At 41.6% G+C, this 25,352-nt stretch overlaps 1 protein-coding gene across 3 annotated transcripts in view; it reads right to left on the bottom strand.

Annotated features, from left to right (window-relative positions):
- The window catches only part of CSMD3 (CUB and Sushi multiple domains 3), a 581,587-nt gene extending 577,036 nt beyond the window's left edge, over positions 1–4,551 (bottom strand). For all 3 annotated transcript variants that reach the window (XM_059467476.1, XM_059467484.1, XM_059467493.1), the window contains exon 1: positions 4,374–4,551. In XM_059467476.1, the coding sequence (XP_059323459.1) occupies positions 4,374–4,551 (178 nt within the window). The remainder of the gene's footprint in view (positions 1–4,373) is intronic.
- Between the last annotated feature and the right edge of the window lie 20,801 nt (positions 4,552–25,352).

Raw genomic sequence — 25,352 nt, 5'->3', positions numbered from 1 at the left:
AGCGCTAAGCGGGGGCACGGCCATGCTGTGTTTTAGCCCTGAGAAAGGCGGGGGTGACAGAGGTAACTTTGGCTGCAACCCTGAAGAGCTGCATAGAAAACACGGCGAGCGGCGTTTGCGCAGCCCGCTGAGCACAGCCAGCCCCGTGGCACCCGCGGCAAAGGGGCTCCCCGGAGGAGGGTGTGGAGGGGTTGGAAAGGAAGGACCACGCTGTCCCCGCTCCGGTCAGTGTGTCCCTATCCCTGCGTGAGTACATGCACAAACACACGAACTTACTCAACACACACACATCACACAAAGATGCAGCGCGGGCATCGACCATCGGGATGTGAGGAAACCTGAACCTGCTGCTACTCTCCGACCATTCCCGCCTCGGGGACAGAGCCAGCAGCATCTCGCTGCGCCCAGCCGGGCCCCAGTGGGGAAAGCCATCCGCCAGTAATCTCATACCCATCGTCAGTAACTGCATAAATCAAGTGACTGGGAAGGAAGCGGTGGGGAGGGGCTGGCAGAGCATGAAGGGAAAGGGATTGAGGTTGGAATGAGGGAAAAGGGAGATGGCAGAGGTGGTTAAAAGAAGCAGAGCACGCTTTGTCCCTGCTAAATACTCCCACATGCCAGGTACCCATCACTGGAAATGGAAATGCTTTTCATCTTCTCATCATTTCTCTTGTCAATGAGCCGTTTAAAATCTCAGTGCTTCATCTCCCTTTCATTTTAAAAGCTGCCCTTGTTCCGCTTGTCACAACTGAAAGAGGGGAACAGAGGAACAACAGCAGCGGCAAAGCTTCATTTTAGCGGGCAGACAAAAGTCGACCTTGGTGCTCTCTCTTGGAGAGACAGCCAAGGAGCAGAGATGGAGGATTTGCCTCCACTATCTATCACAAGCTTTTTTTTTTCTTTTTCTTTTTTTTCTTTTGGTGGAAGGAGGTGCCAAATCGAAGGCATGCAAGTCTTTTGCTAAATCCCAGGAGGCAATGCTCACTGATGCTGCCTAATTTTTTCCCACTCTTTCATGCTCTCTTCCACACTTTCTGTAAGGGAGTTGGACAGTGGAGCTTTCCATTCCCTCATCCTCAATATTTGGTTTGTATCTCCCTTGCCTCAATGGTGCTTCTCATTTCTCCCATGGTGTGAGGGGAGGGAGCTTTCCTGGATGCCTCGTTCATCTGAAGGGAAGAGCACAGGATTCACCACCCCCTGTAACTGATCAGGAATCACTCTGCTCGGCCTTTTCTCAAGGCCGGATCGTGGATGTGTTCGTTTTAATGCCTTTCACACCACTCAGTTTTCAGTGGTGTCATTTCTTTGCTTTTTTACTCCATTCCTATTGAAGGAAGATTTTGTTGGAGATGGTTCCATGGCATAAGTGGGATATTGTATAAGCAAGACTAATTGAAAAAGGAACAATTCCTTTCTATTTAGCTCTTCCTATCACTCCTTCCTCAGCAGTTCTTACAATTTCCTTTCTTCCACCTTCCCCTGCTTTCTTCTCCCTTTTCTAACCCCTTTCAATGTTGTTGAAGGTTCCAAAGAGTCATGAATTTATAGATAAACGTGAAGGATTTGTTTTGTCCATATTAATATATCCAAGTAAAGCCTAATTATCCAGATGTGAGCGTGGTTCCTCAAGCATCCGGGGATAGTTTGGCATATGTAATGATGGGAGAGCTGTGGATCAAGACTGGGGAAACGATGTCAGGACAATGACAAAAATTGGAAAAGCCTGAGAGGCAAATATCAAGCGAAGCTGTGGAACTGGTCTGGATAACAGGAATGACAGCAACAGTTTGGGTGTTATGATGTGGTGCTGGACTGTTCAGTAGAAATGTTTAAACAAGGAAGGGTATGGGTGGGAGCTTGCAGAGATGGGGTGTGGTAAAAAGGCCTTGCAAAGCAATGGTAGAGCAGATGTAGGATCTGTGGAGTCATCTTGCTCCCAACATCTGCAATGTTTTACGTGGGCAGGTATTCATTCATCCTTTGCCTCTGCTTTCTGGGGGCAGGAGCTCTGTTGACACAATGGGAATGTAAATCTAAGTAAAATGCTTTCATTCACGGGAGTGGAAGAAGAATTAAGATAAACGTCCAGAATAGATGCAGTGCTGCAGTCAGTGAGTGTAAGCCAGCTCTGTAAGGCTTGGCTGCCTAAAGGAACCCACATCCAGAATGTAAAACATCACCTCCTGGGTCGGCAATTTCTGGGCGAGCTGCCCCAGTCCAAAGGAAGTCTATGGAAACTACCAGGATCGGGGAAGCTTAGGCCCTAATAATGGGAAGAAGTAGAAACAGCCAGTTTTCCAAAACCCTTTTTTCCCTTTTTCTTGGGCTGTTTCTGGCGCTCCATCGCAGCTTTTGCCCTCTGTGCTCAGCGTTTTTTCCTCACCCCACCCCCAAGGGCAAGCGGCGGCTCTCAACAGGTGCTGGGGAAGCCGCTCCGCTCCGCTCCGCGCGGCGCGTCCCGCGGTCGGGTGCTGCCGCCCCGCGACTCGCGCTCACCTCGCAGCCGCCGCGCCGGAGCCCCGGCACCGCACCGCGCCCGCACCGCTCCGCACCGCACCGCTCCGCACCGCGCCGGAGCCCCGGCACCGCACCGCGCCCGCACCGCGCCGGAGCCCCGGCACCGCACCGCTCCGCACCGCGCCCGCACCGCTCCGCACCGGAGCCCCGGCACCGCACCGCGCCCGCACCGCGCCGCGCCGGAGCCCCCGCTCCGCTCCGCGCCGGAGCCCCGCATCGCCCCGCACCGGCCGGCAGCCAGCCCGGGGCTGCCCACCCTGGCACCCGGCACCCAGAACGCGCTCATGGCAGAAGGCTGAACCGGGGAAAGGAAATGCCCCCAAAGGCCCGGGCCGGTGCCGACAGCGAATCGTCTCCAGACCGGGGCAGAGCGCCGGGAGCGGCTCCTTCAATAGATGCAAACACAGAAAGGCTGCCTTTAATTACAGGGTGCATAAACGTCGCAGGCAAGCCCCTTGGATACCCCGCGTCAGGATAACGCGGGATGAGGTAAAAGCCCTCCAGACCCTCCCCGTGAAACGCGAATTGTCTTTTTCAACGCGATGCAAATGGGGGGAAAAGCAGCTGCAAAGCTCTACAATAAACTGTTTCATCCAAGCCAGCGCCAGCTCAGGAAGGCACGCCTTTGAATGCCACCCCCACAAGACACCTCCTTCCCACCCGTGCAGGCAACCTCTGTAGGCGATAACCAAGTCTAAAAACTCGGGGGGATCGATAATGTCTACTAAATATTCTGAGAGTGTATGAGTGTGGCGGGGAGGAGGGATGAGGATGAGGAGGGGGATAAAAGGGTGATTAATCGGATATTAATCACTGGCCACAAACAAGGGGAGATTATTTCGGGTAGGCAGCCGACTGTGGGGAGTAGCAGAATAGATCCTTTTACTGAAGGCACGCGTGATGGGATCGGCGCTTCGCTGTTTAGCGATGCCTGTGTAATTCTGCAGGTGCACATTATTCAAGCCACATATTTCTTCTTTTCTCTGTGTGTAGCATTTCCCTTAACTGCCTGCAAGCACAGACTTAGTGAAGACATTTATGCCGCTAAGTAGACATTTCCTTTTTGCCCTCCTTTCATGAACACAGAAGCAAGAAGAAAGCAAAATAGCCGCTGCCTCGGGGGAAAAAAATTAGAGATAAAAACCACCACCCAAACTCCCTCACACACATCAGAGAAAAGGGACCAAGCGAGGGAATAGAGAAGGTGTCGATCTTTGCACCCAGCGACAGACCAAGGCTGAATTACTAAGGCACCTTTCCGGCAGCCGGGGAGCCCTGCATGCGTACAGACAGCTGAGCGTGAAGCGCATTTCGGGCTGCGAGACGCCTGCGAGTACGCTGGGCTCCTCCGTAACTTTCCCCACGCAACGGGTTAAACTAATAAGTGCATCGATACAGGCATTCCCGCAAAGATCCCGCTGCTCGACCGAAATCCAGAATTGTAGGTAATCCCCCCACACACCCGGCACTAACATCATCGTCACCTTAAAAAAAGTGAACCAGTGGAATTTGTTTGAATATACACTAGTTAGAGGCTATATGAACCAACTCACGTCTCCGTTTGAGCATACTGCAAGAATATTTATTGAGCCCCGGCTCAGTCACTGCATTGAACGCCAGCTCTGGCAAGCAAATACATTTCCTATCTCCGAAGAGAGCTCTGAATCAACTCCTTCTTTCCTCCCCGCCTTAGAGATCGTTTATATATTTCCATTGCAAAGTACCAAGGGCAAAAATATAAAATAAGAGATAAACATATTTTGAAATACACCTTGATACAAGGCGAGAGCTTGCAACGCCCTGACAAAAAGCAAATGGACCCCTAAAAATATACCACTCAAATACTACCCTACCTTTCACACACGAAACCATCAATAAAAAGACGAGGTTCCAAAATGTAAATCCACTTTTAATCTCCATTTTCTTCACCAGGATGAAGTCCAGCCGGCCACATTTAGTACATCCCCTTTCCCAAAAGTCTCCTAATTTCGATTCCTTTGCACGGATTTCCCCTCTGCAGATCCCTTTCATATTATTCTTGAGAGCTCCTAATTCCTATTCCTCGGCCAGGCGCAGCGGAGTTGTTGCTGTTGATGGTGCGCGGTCACAGCTCGGAGTGAATGGTGTTTCTGGGATACCACAGCAACCTTGACGAGGACTCAACCATCTCTCCAACGGGGGCACAAAGTCTCCGCTACTCTCGATCGTGTCTTTTCCTCCCCCACCCCCCCCGCTACCCCAACTCCCTGCGCAGCCGAAACCCACCACAATCCTCCCTCCTCGCAGCATCCACCGGGAGCCACGGGAGAGCACCTCAACGCTCACACTCGCTCTCTCCAATAAACTCCGAACAGTATTTGCAATTGAGACTCTCCCCCCACCCCCTTGCTCTCTCAAGAGGATCAGTTCTGCCTGGGAGAGCGGCTCGGGAGATAACGGAGTGCCGGGATCCCCCCGCCGCCCGCCGGAGCCTGGGGCGGCCGGCGCGGCGGGCTCGCCCATCCCGCCCGCGGCAGCAATCACAGCCCCGTTATTGAGCACGCACGTGCGGTGCTCGGGTCTGCCATCGCCACAGCGGCTCGCACACAGCGGCTCGCCCGCGCCTTCGGGCACACAGCCCGCGGCAGCGAGCGCGGCCCCGGGGATGCGCAGCCTGGTTGCTCTGCGCGGGGACATGAATTACAGGCCGGGCGCGGGGGAGCGGCGGGCACAGCCCGGGTGCCCGTGAGCGCAGCTGAGGGACCCCCTTGGCGCGGCGGGCGGGGGCCGGGGCCGGCGGGCGGGGGCTCCCAGCGGGCCGGGCCGGGCCGGGCCGGGAGCGGAGCGGGGGCGGCGCGGCCGCGGCTCCGCCAGAAGAGCGCGGGCGCCACCTGCCGGCCGCCGGGGCGGGGAGCGGGGGGGCTGCGGGAGCGGCGCTGCCCCGGCCCGGGGAACCCGAACCGCGCCCGGGGCTGCCCTGCCCGGCCCGCCCAACACCGCGCAAGCTGCGCGGATCCGCCGCTGCGGGGAGCTCGTGGAGGGGCGGGCAGGCACCGCCCGCGGTGCGGGGGCGCGCACGTGGGTGGGCGCGGGGGTGTTGTCCCAGGTGTGCGGGGGCGGTGGGGATGGTGGCGGCGCATTTCTGCGCGTAAGCGCTGCGCGCGTGTGCCGGCCCCGCAGTGCGTGCGTGGGAGGTTTCTCTGGGGGCGGAGTGCGTGTTTGGGTGCGCGAGTGGCTGTGAGTGTTCGCGCTGCACGAGTGAGTGTCTGTGCGTGCTCGTTTGTGCTGCCGTGACGAGTGTGAGTGCGTGTGTGGTGTTTGTGCGTGTGCTCGTGTGTGCAAGTGCTTGTATGGTTCGGTGCGGTTGTGTGCGCACACGTGTTTTGTGCATATGTGCACGCTTCAGTGTTTGAGTGTGCGTGGATTCTTTCCGGTGCCTCTGTGTATGTGTGTGCTTTGTGCACGTGTATTCGTGTGAATGTGCTCTAACACGTCAGCATGTGTGCCTCTGACGTGCTTTTGTCTTGCACGTGTGTGCACACCGGTTTGTTCACACACCTGTTAATTCATGCAGGTTTGTGTGTATGAGTTGTTGCATGGAAGATGCAGTGCATGTGTGCACATGCACATATGTTAAATGTGTGACCTATGTAAATGCATAATCTGAAGTGCCGATGGAAATGGACATGGGTGTATGAGCTGAGAAATTCTGGCAGCCTGTAATAAAACACGTCTTTGAAGGTGTGTCCACAGAGGGGTTTGCATTTTCTTGTGTTGAACTGGGTGGAGATGTGTCTTTACATGCCTAGAGTGCATTTTTGGAAAGATCTGTCCTGGTTAGGAAATTGGAATGTGAACCGAGGCTTTCTGTATACGTGTAGGTGCATGTATGAAATTTTATGAGCACATATTTGTATACATACACAATATATGTAATAGTGCCACAACACCATAGATAAATAGTACTGAAGAAATCTGTAAAGGTAATGATTCACCCTTTACTGCCAATTCTGCTCCCATGTGGGTGTCAGGGTGAGCAGGATGTGCCTTTTCCACCTGTACTTAAACCCTCTTTCAGTGAGGCCAGCAGTGATTCAGTGTGGCTCTGCACATGGCTGGCTGTGCCCACCCCTATAGCTCTCATGTGTGAGGACAGAATCACTTCAGCTACAAGTGCTGACACTAACCAGTCCCATTGGATCCATACATGTTTGTTGACTGGGGAGAAGCCAAGATATATATTTCACAGCCCTGTGTACCATCCACAGCCTTCTCTTGCTGACACATAAGTCCTGAAGTGTGACTACTGTAACTGAAACTTGGTAGGCTTGTTTGCTTCCTCTGCAGTGACACAAGAATGTGATTGCACAAGTGATGTGAGCCTTGTGTTGGTGTTAAGGGCAGTGCCATGGTAGGATCAGTGTTATGACAAAATTTCATTTTAAATTTTCAACATTTTTAAAACAAGTGGTTCTTATTTTAGCTAAAGTGGGATAGGTGAAAATCACTCTGTTCTAAACCTGTCAACTGCATTTATTAATTATGGAATCTCTCTCTTTACTAGATAGATGTATTTACATTTATGCATGTAACTGTAATCCATTTTTTCAAGAGAAATTCAAAACTGACAACCTGTGCTTTCAGAACAGCATAGATGGCCGGACCTCAAATATTCATATTTTGGGGTGTCCTTGGAATAAAAGTCTGCCTTTATTCCCCCGAGAACTCTTTCTGGTTCTGAAATTCAAAATCCCTTGGGGTAAATACTTTATCAGTTGTAGAGGATAAGAAATAGATACTGAAGATATAGACTTGTTATTTCTAATTCATGCATTGCATTGCTCAGTACTTCAATACCTTAACTTGTTTAGAGGTCTTACTTTAATGTCATTAGAAGTCACATCTGTTTGGCATCCAAAAAGATTTATGCTGCAAGTTACCTGTCTTACTTCTGGAAATGAACTTTTGGTTCATCAATTAGATGCTCAACATGAACAAAGAATTGTTTACAGTTGAAAAAGGAACCAATTTTTTTTTTTTGTCGTGAAATTCCTACTAATTTTCAATGACCCTTAGGTTTTCAAGTAATTTAGATGCATTTTAAAAATAGCACTTCAGCTACTAAGGCAAATGCTAGGTACATTTGGTAGTATTAGTGCTAGAGATGGACTGGAATTTCTTCATAGTTCACCCCCCACCCCAACCCTCCAACACGGTGATGTTGCATTTTTCTCATTATTGATTTGTTGTTCAAGACCAGTGTCCCATAACCTTCTGTGTGATTCTGGGTTCAAGTTGTAGATTATGCTGTATGTTTCATACTCATAATGTGTCCTCCACCTCCTCCATCTTAGTTTTCCTTCCTTTCTTTCCCCTCTCTCCTCTCCTTTCTTCCCTCAATTTCTTCTTTCTTTCCTTCCTTCCTTTCTTCCCTTCTTTCTCTTTTTCCTTCTTGTCCTTCTTTACTCTGTTTTTCTTCGTCCCTTTGTGTTTTATGCTTTTTTCCTCATTCTTTTTATTTCTCACCCTCTTTTTTTCTCCTTCTCTCTGTTCTCACTTTTGGCATGGTCAAGCTTATTGATCATTTGGGTATCAGTCAAGGATGAAAGTGACTTGGCAAGGACCATTAAGTCAATCACTATGATTAAATACTCCCAAGAATTTTAAAATGTGCTGAAATCAGAAATGGGCAGATACTTAGCTGTCTGACCTGTCAGGCACATGAATATCAGCATTGCTAGTGGAAAACTTGTATCCCAGACCTGACAGGGTGTGATGCCTTAGTTACACTATCTGTAAGCAGGCGCTTGCCTCTCAATCTCCAAGAAGTAAATACACCAAAATAGTTCTACAGAATAAGGTGTTACTATTGGTATTCACATCTTCCCCGTTCACAGTTCCCTGCTCACTTTGCCAAGGCAGATCAAATTCAAGTTTGATAATTACATTACGAATTCCTCCTATGTTTTCAGTTGCATTTGTTATTCTTCATTCACTGTCATATACTTTTGTGTGAGGTAGCTGTATTTTGTTAAATAGCTCCTACATTTTGCTTCCAGGTAACGTCACTCTAATTGTGGATAGACTGATTGCTCTGCTTTAAAAAATGCAGTGGGGTCTTCTGTGCCAAATAATGCTGTGATTAATACGGTGCACAATGCTTGCAAATACAGACAGCATATGTAGGCATGTGCAAAGCATATAGGCAGTGATATTTAAAAATGAGTATTTCACTTGGGATACAAAATTTATTAATTTATATAATTCTTTTGCAAATCCTGACTGCAGAATAATCTGTATCCCTATAACTTAGTCCATGTGGTTATAAACGCTGGTACGATTCTTGGTCCGAGCTCTGACCCAGAACACAGACTGCATGTGTATCAGTGAGACCTAACATTCTTGAAAACACTAGGAGAGTATTATAAATCTGCTGTAAACTTCCATTTCTTCACTTCGGCTTTTGAACATGTTGGAGTCCTTCAGGGGAGGTCACAAAGAGGAGGACACCATTGTGCCACTCCCACCTCACTCAGATTAGAATAATTTTACTGCATGAAACAGATAATGAATTTTCAATAGAAAAGAGTGCATGGAGATCATTCCGCAAATATTGGGATACTATGATGTGCTACTGTTACTGCTTCATATTCACAGTACAGGATACAGTCATAATGTAAAGATAAGACAACCAAACAATTAAAAGATGTATTAAACAGATATAGTAATGGAGAAAGCTGGAGGGGAAAGTGCAGGATTACTGACCTCTTCTTGACTACTTAAGCTTTTACAAGTAAGATTCTAAGCTGCCTCTAACACAAAATATTTCAAGAAAATATACTTTCTTTTTGTTCAAGGAAACGAAATAGTGGCAACATTCAAGAGTACCCGCTATAGTTCTGACTTAAAAAAATAAAGAGTATTTCCTTCAGATGCACTGTGCATAGAGAGAAGGGGTTCATATGTTTCAGTATCAGAATTAGCTGTGATTTTGTTAACTTCCTGTTAAATGTTCCGTGTATTCTACTAGAGGCCACATGTGAAATCTATTTGCAGACAAGAGAGAGAATGCAATTCTCTTTTATGCAATGTTTCCTGATTTAGATGTTGTACCATAAAACACTTAGTTCTCAAGTGGAATCCAAGGAATTAGTTTTGTTCTACTGCTACAAGATTTTTCTGTCTTAGTGACTACTTTTATTGTATTGTATTTTATTAGTCATGATCAGTCAAGATGAAGTGGGTGTGTAGTTGTGTTTGTTTGAGATTTAGACAATGGGCATTCTCAGCAAAAGCTGTCACTGCTGTAGTGTTCTGCCATCTCTTGTCTGCAGAGTTGGATGATTTGGGAATTCTCTAGGGTATATAAAAACCAGAAGTGTCTGAGTTCTTTACACAGGCAGAATGACTTTTCATATAGTATGTACAATGCCATTAGCTTTGGCAGAATTTATATCTTGATCCCCCTGTGTTTGCTAATGGACTGGTTTCTGTTCAGATACCCATTTGAACATTAGTGTTACCCCTTAGCTCCAGTAATTTAGGACTTTTAGTCCGTGACCAAAAATGCCAATGTTTATTCTGCCCAATGCACTGCTTTTGTGGAGATACAAAGTAAAAGAGAGCATAACAACATGATAGTTCCTCCATGAATGAGATACAGTACAGCATTGTGCAGTGCAAGCTTTCCAAGGGACACTTGAATGGTGAAGGTTTAGAAAATAGAAAAATACATTTTATATGATCATTGCACCAAATAAAATTATTTAATATATACTTGAAGACAGAATATCACTTTGGGTTCTATATACCATTGTTTTCCATAATAGGAAATTACTGCACACAGTGTCAGTAGAACAAAAGAGAAGGTAAATATTGCAGGGAAATAAGTGTGCTAGGAAATTGCTATGCTTTGTCACTAATGTAATAAGCAAAAGGGAATTATCCAGAATTGCATCACATATTATCCTTCTGTTGTAATAGTACTACTGCAGTATGTAGAGGAAAAGAAGTCAGGAAAGGGTAGTGAAGTGCTGTAACAGGAAGAAAAAAAATTGTATATTTAGTGGACTATGTAGGTAATAAAGTTCATGAGCTGGTGGGAGGATGTTAAACTGTCCTTCAGAATTCCACTCTTCTGTTTGCATTGGATTGAGATATACTTAAGGTATATTAAACATGTCAGTTATTTACTGCAATTGAGTAATAATGAAATGCAGTGCATGTACCATCATTCTTCATTGATCAAATCTGAAATGCGTTCCACTGGTGAGTGTAGATTTTCTCTGTAAACTTCTATTTATTCGCTGGTGGGGTGAAAGGAATTGTTTATACAAAAAAATTTATTGCATCCCAGGTTTTGCTTTAATTATTTCTGTGACTTTTTTTTTTTTGTGTTATCTTTTGCAATGTTTTCAATGTCCTTGTATGGTTCTTGAAGTTTCAGGGAAGATAAGCACTATATTTATAAAATTTTTAATTATTTTTGATAATACTTGCAGAAGTTATGGATATAAATTTTCTGGCACATGCCAGAGAAAAGAAACAAATCTAGAACAAATCTAGTAGGCCTGTGTTTCCCTGTTATTCTTCATGAAAGATTCCCTTGGCTTGAACCAGAATTTTGTGCATGGAGCTGTACATAACATAAGCCCATAAAATACTGGTAACCCTGACTCTAATTTCAGACTAAAAATTACATAAAGAACATTTTTAAGTCATTTGTAGCTAGAAAGAAGATGGGAATTCTACCTGCCATATATTCTTTAATAAACACTTAAGAACATAATGTCTATTGACATTACAGGCAGTTGATAACCTGGTTTAGAGATGTATTTCTGGACACACAGCTAACATATACTGATGGCTTTTAGATGCCATATGTTGGGATTTTAAAGTTACATATAGCTTAGGAAATTCTGGTAGCAAGTGTTTGTAATTACTAATCTTGTAGAAAAGACAGGAAAAACAGGAACGTAAGGATATCTGATAAACAAGCTAAGATTTAATTTTGATTTGCAACTGCACTATTAATTTGTCGCAGTGTTCAAGGCAGCTTAGTAAAATATTTCAGGCTTTTCTTCGTATTATTTAATGTCAGACATTGATCAGAAGCTGAGGGAGGGTCAAAGAAAGTGTGTGGGAAAGAATATTGGACTAGTGTCAAGCTATTTTGTTTCAGCTACATACTTGGTATGCATGAACATAGCTAGACCCTTTTGCTATCTATTTCTCTCTGTACTCCATTCTGAAATGATTTATAATGTTTCAATCCTTCCCTTTTTTGGCTGAGTGCAGTATTACAGTGAAGAGTATATTGGTGCTGATTTTAAATAGCGTTTCACAACCAGCTCTGTCTCTTGCTTTGTTCTCTATGTGAGCATCACGTCACTTGGAGAATGATGAGCTAAAAGCAATGAGTGTTGATGTGGTGATGCTGTAACTTTTTGTGCAGCTTGAAATGCAGATCTGAGCTGACCTGTGTTAAGGGATGTGATGAAAAGCTTGCCTTTCCCCTCACAGAGGAGCATGAAGTCACGAGCCCTTGCCCTGAGCTCCTCAGGGCTGTCCTGGGAGAGCACCAGCCCCAGGTGAGATAAAGCACCACAAGCCCCTGGGGATCACCCCCCGGGACAACACACAGGCTGAGGGGTCCCTGCCCTGGGGACAGGGCTCATTATGGGATACAGGGAAAGAGCATGGAAGATTTGCTATGGAACATTTCGGGGGGAACCAAATGTGGGCAGATGAAGAGATCAAGCCAGTTTGGGTAGGAACAAATGAAGAAGATAGAGGGAATCTGCTGACAGTTTGCTGTTTGGTACCCTGGTCTGTGTTTCAGGCGGTGGGCTATGCTTTTCAGTCCTATACATCTTTGGTTTCTGTAGTTTGATGCACTTGAATATGCTGTTTCTTACCTATTTATTGGTTTCATTAGTAGCAAAATTTGTTGACATGATATGTGCACTAGTTTTGATTCTATAACTATTCTGTAATTACTTTTTCTTTACGTAAAAATATAGAATGTATTATATTACCCATGCTCATGAATGAACTATTGTTTTAAGTCCTCCAAATTCAGTTATTAAAAATAAAAGTTATTTAAAAAGAGTACTTCAATAAAGTATAGTGTTAATATATAGAGGCACTAATTTTTTATTTTCCATACTAATGTATTTTTAGTGCTTCAGGATTTCCAGTTTCCCACTAAAGTGTTAGCTGCAGTTCTGAAAGAGCAATCAATTACATTTTTAATTTCAGGCTTATTGTCTATCTACATATGTGTTTGCCATTATTATAGAAACAAAATAAAATAAGACTGTAGTGTGTTGTCTTGCTGAATGCATGACTATATGCTTCTCAGTCTATTCATATTTTTAGGAAAATTGTTTCATTTATAAGTAAGTAGTTTTTTGTCTGAAATGCCAATATCATCTGGCAGAAGTATTTTAGAGATACAATTAATGATATGCAAATATTTTATACTATGAGAAAAAAGATTTGCACAAGAAGCATTGAAGGGCTACAAGTAAAGAAAATAATGAGATTCTTAGATATTGAATATATTGAAAAATTGACAATTAACTCAGGTGACTGTAAAATAATCTTCAGTAACTCTACAATCATTAAATTGAGAAAGTTAATTTTAACTGTAAGTATTTCAGGGTTATTTCAAGAAAATATCTTGGAAAGAATGCTGAATATTTGAAAGGCTTTTTGACAATTAATTTGGTTTCATCACATTAAAATGCTGAAGTATGCCTAGAATCAGATGGAAAATAAAAAGCACACTAAAAATATACTATAGGAACTTTATAATTTTTCAGTATCATTAATAGATAGTATCATAAAGCAAGTAGGTGATATAGAAGACCAACTTACCTGAACAGAGAACTCTTCTTGGAGATCAAGAGGAAAAAGAAACTGTATGATCTCTGTAAACAAGGTTAGGCTTCACAGGGAGATTACAGAGATGTAGTTCACAGAGCAGGGAGAAAAAAGGGCAAAGCTCAGATACAGTTGAAACTGGCCCGTGTTATGTCTGGAAACAAGAGAGACATTTTGAAATATACTAATAGCAAGAGAGGTCTAAGGAAAATGTTTGATTGATACTTGATTGTCACCTGACAAATAAGGGTGAAGAAAAGGTGGAGGCATTCTGTTGCAGCCTGAATTGCTGCTGGTAAAGTCCAGGGTAAGGAGGCAAAAAGGGTCTTTGCGTGGTATCCACAGATGTTTTATTCAGCCACACGGTGAGATGATCAGGTCCCAGCACCCACACATGGAGGGTCCCCAGCTTGATGGTCTCTGAGGGGCCTGGGGGTAAATCCAGTCTTGGGGCAGTACAAAGATAAGGGCCAGTGAGGGAATAGGGAGGGAGAGGCTCAGGGACGTAGGAACAGAGGTAGGAACAGGGGAATGAGCCAATGGGTCTCACAGCTTTTTGAGGTAAGTTCCTGTGTCTCCCTAAACCAGGGAATGCCCCCCAGGGTCTCCACAGCATTCAGTGTTGGGGGCTTTTGCCTCAGTCTTTAATAATACTGGTAAGCCCATGGGCTATGTGGTCCTCTGGGTTGGAGGACCACAGCTGCAGAAACAGTGATTTTCCAGGGGAGGCCACTGAAGTTTTAAGGGAGCAGTTGTATCAGTCTGTAAGTGTAGGAGCCTGATGGGATTCGACCCAGAGTACTGAAGGAGTGGATGCTATGGAAGGACCCCTCTTGATCATCTACCAAATGTCTTGGAAGTTCAGTGAAGTCCTTCCTGACAGAAAACTGTCCACAGTTACTCCAGTCTACAAAAAGGGTGTGAGGGAAGACCCAGGGAACTGCAGACACATAAGTCTAACCTCAGGTCCTGGAAATGTCATGGAGAAGATTATACTTGGTGGTATTCAAAGTCATTTAAAGAACAATGCAATCATCAGGCACAGTAAACTTGGGTTTACAAAGAGAAAGTCTTACCTTATTTAGTACCTTTCTAATTAAGGTCACCCACATAGTGGATTAAGGGAAAGCAGTGGAAGTAGGTTCTCTGGATTTCAGTGAGGCTTTTTGATACTGTTTCTCACAACATCTTTCTCAACCACTTGTCCACTCATGGTATGAGCAAGTTCAGTGGTGACCTGAATGAAGAACTGGCTGAACAGGTTGCAGTGAGTGGGGCTACATCTGGCTGTACCAAGTGTCCCTCAGTCTTCAAATCTAGGGCCAGTTTTGTTCAATATTTTCATCAGTGATGCAGGTGCAGGAATTGAATAAACCCTTAGAAAGTTTGCTGATGATACCAAACTGGGAGATGCCACAGACTCATGTGAGGCCCACAACATTACATAGAGAATTTAGGGGAAATAAAGTGAATATAGAATTGAAAAAACATAAGAGATGAGAAAATATTTCTGAATAAAGTGAAAAAGTTGGAACTTACTAAATTTTACTTTCTGTAATGACTATTTAATAATATTTTTGTCGTACTTACTAGGACTAGACACATGTTTCTATTCTCTTAAGTGAATTAATAATCTAATACTTATTCACGAGCCTTTCTCAAGGGGACAAAGCATGTTTTTCTCCTTTGATCACTGTCCATGCTTTCTAGGCAGTCTGTCTCCTATGCTGAGCATCCAGTCTGACTCCCAAATCCTGGCAAGCTGCCTACTCCTGAGATTTTGCTAAGCAGAATTCCTTTCAGGCATCCTCTGGAATAAATGACTCATCTGTGTTTCTTAAAGAAATTGTTTGGGAACCAAGGACCATGAGAGAATTCCAGGCTGATAATCCTCATAATAAAATAATTTCCCTTTGGATGAGAATCAGGTGTACACTCTTGATGCATTTTTTCATTATTCTATAATTGCTCATTCTGGAAACTCTCTAGTCAGAGGACTGGCTGTTCTGCATCTGATTATTGAATGCCCAGGTCTCTTTGTGTGTTTTGCCTGGAGCAAAGACTTTGAGCTTAGGTTTTAAATAATTTATCTTGGTGCCAGATACCTTGTAGCCAAAGCAGAGGCCTATGTCAATGAGAAACTGTAAATGCTGTAATCTGTTTTAATTTGCCTTGAACTCAGTTTTAAGAGTGCTAAATTAAGTTAAAATAAGGCATTAATATTATGTATTGGTTAGTGCTCTGATGGCAGAACTGTGCATAACCACTTCACAAAGTGTGTGAGGACTGTGATCATCAAAGGGACAAACATGTATTGCATACAAGATGATTTGGGGAATACTCAAGAAGTATGACAAAATGAGAAAAAACCCCAATATAAACAGTTTTAGAAGCAGTTGAGAGCCTGCTTCCCCTTGGGAGAACCAAATTGCCTAGAAACATTAGACATAATGAAAATATAAAGAAAAAATAAAATAAATGTCCTTCAGTTATAAATTCTCTCATCAAAGTCTCTTGGTCTTAATCATCTTAATCTCAGCAAGTGAGAACTGATAACGACCATAGCCAACAGTGTCATCCTGAAATCCCTGGTGTTGCATACTCATAATAAATGATATGCATATTAATGAGTAGCATATTAATGTTACTGACTGACAGTTTTGTATACATTGCGGTGATTGGTAATATGGAAAAACTAATTATTAGCACAAAATGTGTTGTTAATAAATAAATTTAGTAACATTTGGGTTTAAAGCTTAAAACTGACCTGATTTGTCAGTCTTCCAAACCCTATATGGCGTTCTCTTAATTAGCAAAAAAAATAGATACACATAGATATATTGTATATGTGCACATGCATGCATAGACACATATTTTTTCAATTGCAATGACCTAAAAGTTGAACACTGAAGCCCTGGCCATTGGAGAAGAAGCACTTTGTTTTGTCTTTCAGCCAACTCATCTTCTGCAGGTATTGTTTCCACTGCAGGATCCCCCAGGTCTCAGTTTGTGCCCTCCCTTGGTTTCTCACCCAGACTCTTCATTGCTGCTGCTGCCTCTTCTCCACACTGTCACGAGGACCCGGAAACTGATTTTTTGCTGGTAGCATTCATTGAAGCAGCAGCTGTTCAGCTTGTGGATGATACTTGCTTACTCAGAAGGACACTCTACTTGTCCCATGCTTAGTGCTGAGTTTTCTGTTCTTACCAGTCTTCAGAGAATCCTAGATCCATAATTTAATAATTTCTAAAATGAGGGGTTTGTTAGCAGAACCATTGAACATGACAGCTTTCATAGCATCTCACTGCACAAAGTGTTTGAAAATTAGATTAAATGGACCTCTGATCTTCTACATCAGATGCTGTGTTCCTGTGAAAAAGATATTAGTCAAACAGATGAAAATAATGTTTTGTATTTTTAATGGATCTGTGTGAAAGCTGTTCAAAGCAAATCAAATCAAAACCAGCATGTCTAATTCCAAGGTAGTAAAAGTGAAAATATTTTGCCAGTTATGAGTTGTTAAAATCTGTGGATTCCAGGGCCAGGGTTTCTTCTTTGCAGTGGCTGAAGCCATCTCAGATCCAGCCTAGGAACCCAGGGGTCTCTCTGTCCTGCTCCCATGGCTGCTGCTGTTCCTGTCTGCAGGTCTGGCAGCTGGTGAGGCTGAGCCTGTGTACCAGAGTCCACGTGTCAGCACAGGGACTCTCACACACTCACAGGCACACACAGAGGACTCAAACATTTGCTAAGAAATCACACACACACACACACACACACACACACACACACACACACACACACATGTTCAGTATTAAATTCCCAGGGCAAAGATGCAAACATAAACTCACTCAGGTCTCTCTAGTTGCTGGGACACTGATCTGTGGACATTGTTACCTACATCCCCTTCTCCATTTGCTGCCACTCCTGTGGAATGCAGCCTTGATACATAGGATAGAGAATGAGAGAACACCAACAAACAAGGTAAGAAAAGAATTTAATAAATTCATGTGAGGAAAATAAGGGATCTGAATAGCAGAAAAAGTTGTTACAGTCCTCACCAGGGGGTGCATTCTCCTCTGCTAATATACGTTTTTGCTATAAAAGACTGAAGGTGAGATTTAATTCTGGTGGAGGGTTTTGGTTTGTTAATTATTTCCTCTCTTGATTTGACCCCTTTTTGCCTTTGTGCAAGGAATTAATTAACTTTTCTATCATTATGGAAACAGCATTGAAGAGGTTATATTAGGGATGCTGTGTAGGGTACATCTATTCTCTGTTTCAACTTTAGGTCAACAAACAGTAATAATGTAATGGCTCTGTATCACTTTGTAGATTGAAGAATGATAATTTCATGTCGTATCTTTCCACAATGATTTCTTGCCTTCCAGTTTGGACCTGGAGCAGCTTTTAGCCCTTTAATGGATCCTTTTGTTTCTGATTGTGACACTTGGTGAAAAGTTGGAAGACCACAGCAAGAAAAATGCAGAATTTGCTGTTCTGGGTTAGCAGGGGAAAGAAAAACCAAAGATACTTTTTCAATTAGTTTTGAACTGGTTGCAAATATTGTCAGCAATATGTTTCTGAAGGTCCTACTGGTGTGAATCTAGCAATTCTGATGGTTGGTTTAGCAAGAAATTGAAAGGTGATGTCAAATTGGAAGGGATCATAAACCCCTCAGTGGATTTGAAGTAGATGTTAGATGCATAAATCTAGGACCTGTGGAGTCTAATTATCAACAGACCTTTTTATTTCCATACTTGGGAAAAAAAAGTAAGAAGAAAGGGGATCTTTAAATGAGCATCATTTAAATCATTAAATGCTGACATATAAAATTAGTTCATTGGGTAAATTAATTGCCTTAAATTTTACTTTATTTTAGTGTCTTCGTATACTTGCTCTAAGCAGAGAAGAGACCCACTTTCCATTACTATCACAATGCATCTTTTCATCAACACTAAATTATCTTCAAATGGTTTAAAGAAAAGGAGGGGAAAAAAAAGAATAGGGCTTTCATAAGGGACTTAAAAAAAGTATTTTGCTTTAAAAGCCTGAAGCCAACATTGTAAACCTTAGAGTTACACATCTTTTTTCCTCAAGTGTGAGACTGATGCTCTCACTCATTAGGGAAAGTTTCCTAAAACAGCAAAACAATAAAAACATTTAGATGTGATAAAAACATTTAGATGTAATAAAAAAATCAAATTATCGAGTCTTTCCAATCCCTTAGTGTAGATTTTAATAGGACGTACCTACTATGGAAAAATTTACCCGAGTATATGTCTAAGGAATAAAAGCCACAGAAACAATTATTTCCATGACATGAGTACTCAAATGTATTATAGGCACAGACTCAGATTTCAGCCAACTTTTCTGAAGAAAGTTATGGTATTCAAGGACCTTAAAACAGAATTTCAGTTTTCACACAGTTTTGTATACCATACCAGCTCGATTTAGAATAGCTAAAAATGAAAGGAAAATTACTTTCTTTTTTTTGTTGTTGTTGTAAGAGATTGTCAGGAAAAAATCAACAGGCCAAAATATATACAGAAAATTAAAAATAAACTAGTAAGTTGTGCTCCAACCATCTTTGATATCACAGTATTTCTATACTATGTGTTGCATAACTAGTATCTTTTATATAAAGGATTTTATTACTATTCTATGCAAATTTGTTCTTCAATAATTAATAGAAAGTGCTTGTACTCTGGGGTTTTTAATTTTCTCTCATAATTGACAGACTTTTCAATATGAGTTGATACTTGTAAGCTTTCTTTTGACATAGGAACATGTTTGTTCTGTAGCATTCACATATTGAGATTATAAAAACCTAAGTGCTCCATATTTAACTCATAGTTGCTACTTAGTGCAAGGCTTCAAAGCATACAAAGAAATGTACATTCTTAATTTAAGATGGTATCATTCTAATTTAGTTAACATATAGATAACTAGCATAAATCAATATGCTCCCAGGAGAGTCAAAGAAGATAGATCCTAACTAGCTGGTCTTTTTTCATAATATATTTAATTGTATTTTTAAACAAAAATAATTGAGAAATGTACTTTGTACTAAGCATTTTAAAGGACAATCAAAATAAATCGTACTCTGTCATAAGTAAGTTTGCCAATGATACAAAATTAGGAGAAGCTGTTGACTTCCTCAAAAGCAAAGAGACCTCAACAAATGAGAGAACTGGGCAATCACCAACCATGTGAAGCATAAGGGCAAGTGCTGGATTCTGCACCTGTGATGGGGCATCCCTGGATGTACAGACAGATTGAGGAATGAGTGAGTGGGGAGCAGCACCGTGGAAAGGGACCTGGGGGTCCTGGTGGATGGCAACTGAGCCAGCAGTGCCCCGGCAGCCAGGAGGGCCAGCCCTGTCCTGGGGGCATCAGGGGCAGCATCACCAGCCAGGCAAGGGAGGGGATTGTGCTGCTCTGCTCTGCCCTGGGGCAGCCTCACCTCAAATATTGTGTGCAGTTTTTGGTATATAAGAAAGATATTAAGCTGTTAGAGAGCATCCAAAGGAGAGCAGAAAAGATGGTGAAGAGCCTTGAGGAGAAGCCATATGAGGAGTGGCTGAGGTCACTTGGTCTGATAGCCTGGACGAGACCAAGTCCTCAGAGGATTCTGCAGCTTCCTGACCAGCAGAAGAAAAGGAGCAAGCATCAGTCTCTTCTCTCTGGTGAGCAGTGATAGTATCTAAGGAAATGGCATGATGCTGTGTCTGGGGAGATTAGGTTGGATATTAGAAAAAATTTCGTCATCCAGAGGGTAGTTGGGCACTAGAACAGGCTCCCCAGATCATGGCACTTTATATCATGATGTGTTGACTTCTGAACCTGTGTGTATTCCAACTTCTTAAACTCTGGAATACTGGATACCCAAAAGTTCGCGTTGTACTGTAACTTCTTATTGCCCTAGACATTTTTGTAATATAAAAGTTTTGTTTCACTGTGATGTCGAGTGTGATTTTTTTTTTTTTAAATCTCTTGTCTAACACATCTATCCTGGACAAAGACAGTATGTGCCCAAAAAAAGAGCAAGTGTTGCTGAAATCTTTTTCTATATATTGAGCTCCACAGGGGACAGTGAACGTGCATTTTTCTTTCCACAACTACACAAAGACAGAACTAGAACTCAAATAAAATGGTCAAAAGTGTGTTTCACCTGCTGCCTCTAGCTTGATGATAGGTGTGTTTCTCACTTGATTTGTCCTCAGAAACTGTCACAGAAAACAGAATTTCAGCATGATTTATTATGACTTGATGAAACACTGAAAAATTGATGAAGGAAAAATTCAAGTACAAATACAATACAATTTGTGCTCATATACTGTTCTTACTTTAAATGTTGTTAATGCTAGCAGAAATGCAATTAATTAGAAGTAGTATTCTGAACACTTTCAATACAGTGTGAAAATAACATCAAGTTGTATTTTCAAAGGGATATTACAAACTAGCAATCAATCCCTATTTTGCTGGTTTTGTCTGGGACAGAGTTAATTTTCTTCATGGTAGCTTGTGTGGGGCTGTGTTTTGGATTTGTGCTAAAACCAGTGTTGACAGTACAGGAATGTTTCAGTCCCTGCTGTTTGTGTGCCTGTCTCTGATATTGTCTCCTGGGATCTGCACTGCAAATGCCTTTGCTCCTGGGTGGACCTCTCATGCCTAGGTCTAGACTGCCATGTATTACCATAGGCATTATGTAGCATAACCTATTCTACTGTTCTATGTTATTCTGTCCTATCCTATTCCCTGAGCTCACTGTGAGTCAAATGATGAAGAGACTATTATTGTCTGAAATGCCAGGGTTTTTCAGCTCCAAAAACATTTTCAAGGACACATATCACAAAGATTACAAGTGGAAACTTCATTTTATTTTATTTCTTTTATCTTATTTTTCTCAATCTGTTTCAGAGCTGATGCTTATTAGCATTAACAAAAGGTGATGTAGCCAAGAGCGGGCTGATTCATGCTTCCGTTTTGCTTGGGAAAAAAATAACTCTTGCAGTGTGACAAAGGCAAGTCACAGAGCAGCAAAGCGCAGTGGCAAGACGAGACCCATTGGTCCTGTTTCCCAAAAAGTGGAAAGTTGAAGAATATGAGCAGGACTGACGGCAGTGAGACTGAAGAGATGTGTGGTTCTCTGGGGTGTTTTTGAAAGTATGACACGCTGGTGACAAGCCTGCTTTTGCCTTCAAGAGCTTGCTGCGCCCTGCATCCCAGCAGGGATGCACGAGCAGCGCTGCCATGCCTGCCCCGTGCCTGCAGAGAGAGCTGGGAAGGGGCAGCTCCTGACTGTGCCGCCAGCCTGGAGCCCATCCAAGCACAGGCTCTTCTGCATGAGTAAGGACACCTGGGAAATGGAGCTGAAGGAGGTGCAGAGCTTGCTCCCACTACAAGAGGTGGAGATACAGCTTTCTTTTTTTTTGTCTCATGGATGCCATGAAATTCAGGTTATGAAGTAGATAAGGAAACATATTTATTGAACTATAGTTTTCTTCAATATAAATTCAGAAGACTTGAGCAAGAATTTCACTGTTACCTACATCTGATATCTTAAGTAGCTGTGGGTAATGTTGCTAATTGAGCACAAACAAGTGTGTTTCAGAAGAGCATAACTGTGATAGAAAGCAAAGTGAGTTCAACAGAGTTTAAAGTAGATATTTAATGATACCTCTTTGCTCTTTTCTTGAACAGAAATTGGTTGATATGTTCCTTTAGCAGAAGTAATGACTGAGAATTCGGAGAAATCTACTAGTTTTCAGAAAGCAAAGTAGTTTGTGGTTTCAGTGACTTTTAATTAAAAATAAACATAGCATTATAACAGGTAAAAAATGCCAGCCGAGTGTAAGCTTTTGCAGAGTTTAAAGAACAACATCTAAAATACTAAAGAGGCTCCTACTCACTAGTCATTGGATATGTATAATTGTTTTTATAAGGTTAAACTAAGGAACGATGTAATAGAACACAGACATATTTGTTCTGAGACCTAACTGTTGCAAAATAAAGAAATAATTCAGGGGTTAAAGGTAATATATTACTGAGCTAAAGGTAAAATGTCTGCCTTCGCAGTAGCTGAGCTTTTTCAATGGGTTGCATTTACAGCAATGATCTAATGAAATGTGTGAATTTCTTTAAGGAGCTGGAACAATGTTGAAAAACTCTCCCAGAGAATCTCAGAGAGCCACATAATCAAATTAATACTTTTTGTTCTTCTTTTTTTTCTATGTGGGATGGATTCTACCTGCTGATGCCAAAGTGATTATAATAACTATGCATTTTAGAGCTCTTTCATCATCAATGATTCTTCCCTGAGGGAAGAATCATCCTCACTCCTTTCCTAAAACATCACTTACTAAACAGACCAGTGCTATTGCTAAAATGAATCCAGAATTCCATTCTGAAACCTTCAGAATAACAATGTGGGCTTTTTAATGAGATTTAAGAGATAATTACAGAAATTCATTGAAATATGCCTACAAAACTTTATACTCTGGAATGGCAAAAGGGCTGTTTCAACAAGCAGGTGTGCAGGTCAACCTATTAAGGTTTCTGTGCATACATGCATAAGTACCTAGCTGTAGGGACATATATCCTTGATAGAAGACTTTTATGCAAGATTCATTTGATCATTCACCATAAATTACTACTTAGGCCCAAGGATTTTATCTATTTTATTTGTTTGTACTTGCTTCATTTTAGCAACAAGAGTGGAAGACATATTCATCTCTTTTTTAAAAAAATACACAGTACCCCATACCAAAGCATGTCATCTGAAATGCAGAGCAACAACTCCTTTATCATCACCTATTGTTATGACTTGAGTAATTTACTTTGTTATCATCTTTCTCATGTAGGTAAATAAATTATCTTTGTCTTGCAGAATACAGAGTGAATTTTGCTTGACATGGTATATGAATTTCATAAACTGAAAGCAGAGAAAAATACACAAATATTATTTAGGGTCATATGCTTAATATCTTTCTACTATTGTGAATTATGTTGTTCATCTAACAATTGTTCCTAAAGGCCTCATCACAATCACACAAATGTTCTTTGTCTTAGAGCAGGAAAACTCCCCAGTTTTATTTTTTTAAAACACTGACTGCAATTTGAGAAGATAAATCAAAGAAATGGTTGCTAAATTTTAGGAAACTAAACACAACCAATTTGTAGGCTGATAAAGATTTTGTTTAACTTGCTAGAGTTCGACAAAGAAGTAAGGATGTCATGGAGCTGTTCAGGATCAAGAGAAAAGACAAAGGAAAATGATATTGGAGAATGAAAACAGAAAAGACCACAAAAAAAAGCAGAAAACGGAAACATAAAACTATTTCATAGTACAGAAAAATCATTAAATTCTCTTTCTTTTTAGAGTGGATTTTCCTTTGTTATACACATGAAATAAATTAACTGCAGGTCCAAATCTAGTAAGTATGCTTCCAGTTCTGAGCTAAGAACATTATTATGCCCAATTATGCTTAAGTTTTTAGGATTTTATTTAATCCCTAAAATATTGTATTTCTTTTGTAAAACATAATCTGTATCTTCAGTAGCACCCTGTGACTTTACAAATGTAGGAGATGTAGAATATTTTTGTTGGGCAGACAACATACTTGTTTTGATTTGATATATTTCTCATGTGATTTTTTTTCCTTACATAACTAGGTGCTACAAAGCCTATGCTTTCATCTTTAGAAAGTGTTTAAGAAGAAGTAACATCTAAGTTTCCAAGGCCTTTAAGTGCAAAGTATTCCTTCAATGAGAAATTTCATCTAGGAGCTCAAAGGCTTCCTGTTGCAAACATGATGGATTTTTGTTGCTCAACTTAAAAATATGAATCACTCATCAAAAATCTGGAGTCTTAAATGATCCTTTTAAATATTTTGAAGATGCTTTTTGAATTTTTTTGACATCTGCTTGATTTATTTTTCTGACTCAAACTGCCAACTGACTTCTTTTCTTTCTCTGGAGAGCACAAACACAGAGATAAAGTTAGACGAAAGAAAATATTAACTAGCATATTGAATATGGGCAGCCCAGCCAACTGCATATTTTCTAGGAGTACATCTTTGATGGATCAATACATTGTATCTGGAAATAATTCTAGGTGGACACCTAATGAAGTTATCCTGTGGGCTCACTGTGCTGTTAGCTGAAGCATGACAGAATGTTTGTAAGGAGTACATAGGTTGCATTCTTAAACATTATCAGACAGAAACCATAGAGCCACTAATAATGAATTAATAATGAATTTTTATCAAATGGCTGTTTCTTTTTATTAAGTTTTGTTTAACTAAAGAAGTTTACCGCATAATGTCTTATGGTTTTTTTCAAAAGTTACTGGATTCAATACAAATTTCACTGAAATATTTTGAGCCTTTAGATGAAACTGAGATATATGCCATTTCCTTGTACACATTCAACATGTGAAACTAATCAACTGATTGCTTACTTTTCTTCTTGCATCTGTAATTTGTGTAGGTCAAGTGTTGTTTGATATCAGATACACTAAATTGTACACAAGTATATGCATACATGCATTCTAGTAAAAGAAGACATCTACTTCCTGAAAAATCAAGAGGAACATTGACTTTTCTTTCTGGAGAACCATGAAACTCCCTGAATAGGGATGCCTTCAACTGTTATATTATCCACTTATTTTCTGCTGGAACATGCTTAATTCAACAGCACTCTTAAAGACCCTGTGGAAATATACCTCTTTTCTCTTTTCTTGAAGCATTACTTGGCCAGATCTTACAGAGTAGTTTATGGAATCAGTAGACCAATCCGCATAAAAAAGAGTATCATAAATTATTATTTGTTTAAAGGACTTTAAAACTAGCCAATACCTTTTATATTAAAAGAAGGTCTTCTAGTCCATGAGGATATGATCCATACAGTTAACAAGTCTGATACAACACAATATAATTGTAGGGACAACCTTTAAATAAGTAACT

The sequence above is a fragment of the Ammospiza nelsoni genome, chromosome 1 (genome assembly GCF_027579445.1).
Source record: "Ammospiza nelsoni isolate bAmmNel1 chromosome 1, bAmmNel1.pri, whole genome shotgun sequence".
In the NCBI taxonomy this organism is placed as follows: domain Eukaryota; kingdom Metazoa; phylum Chordata; class Aves; order Passeriformes; family Passerellidae; genus Ammospiza; species Ammospiza nelsoni.
Note: the sequence above shows the minus strand (reverse complement) of the source record. Positions and strands in the feature narration are given on the sequence as shown.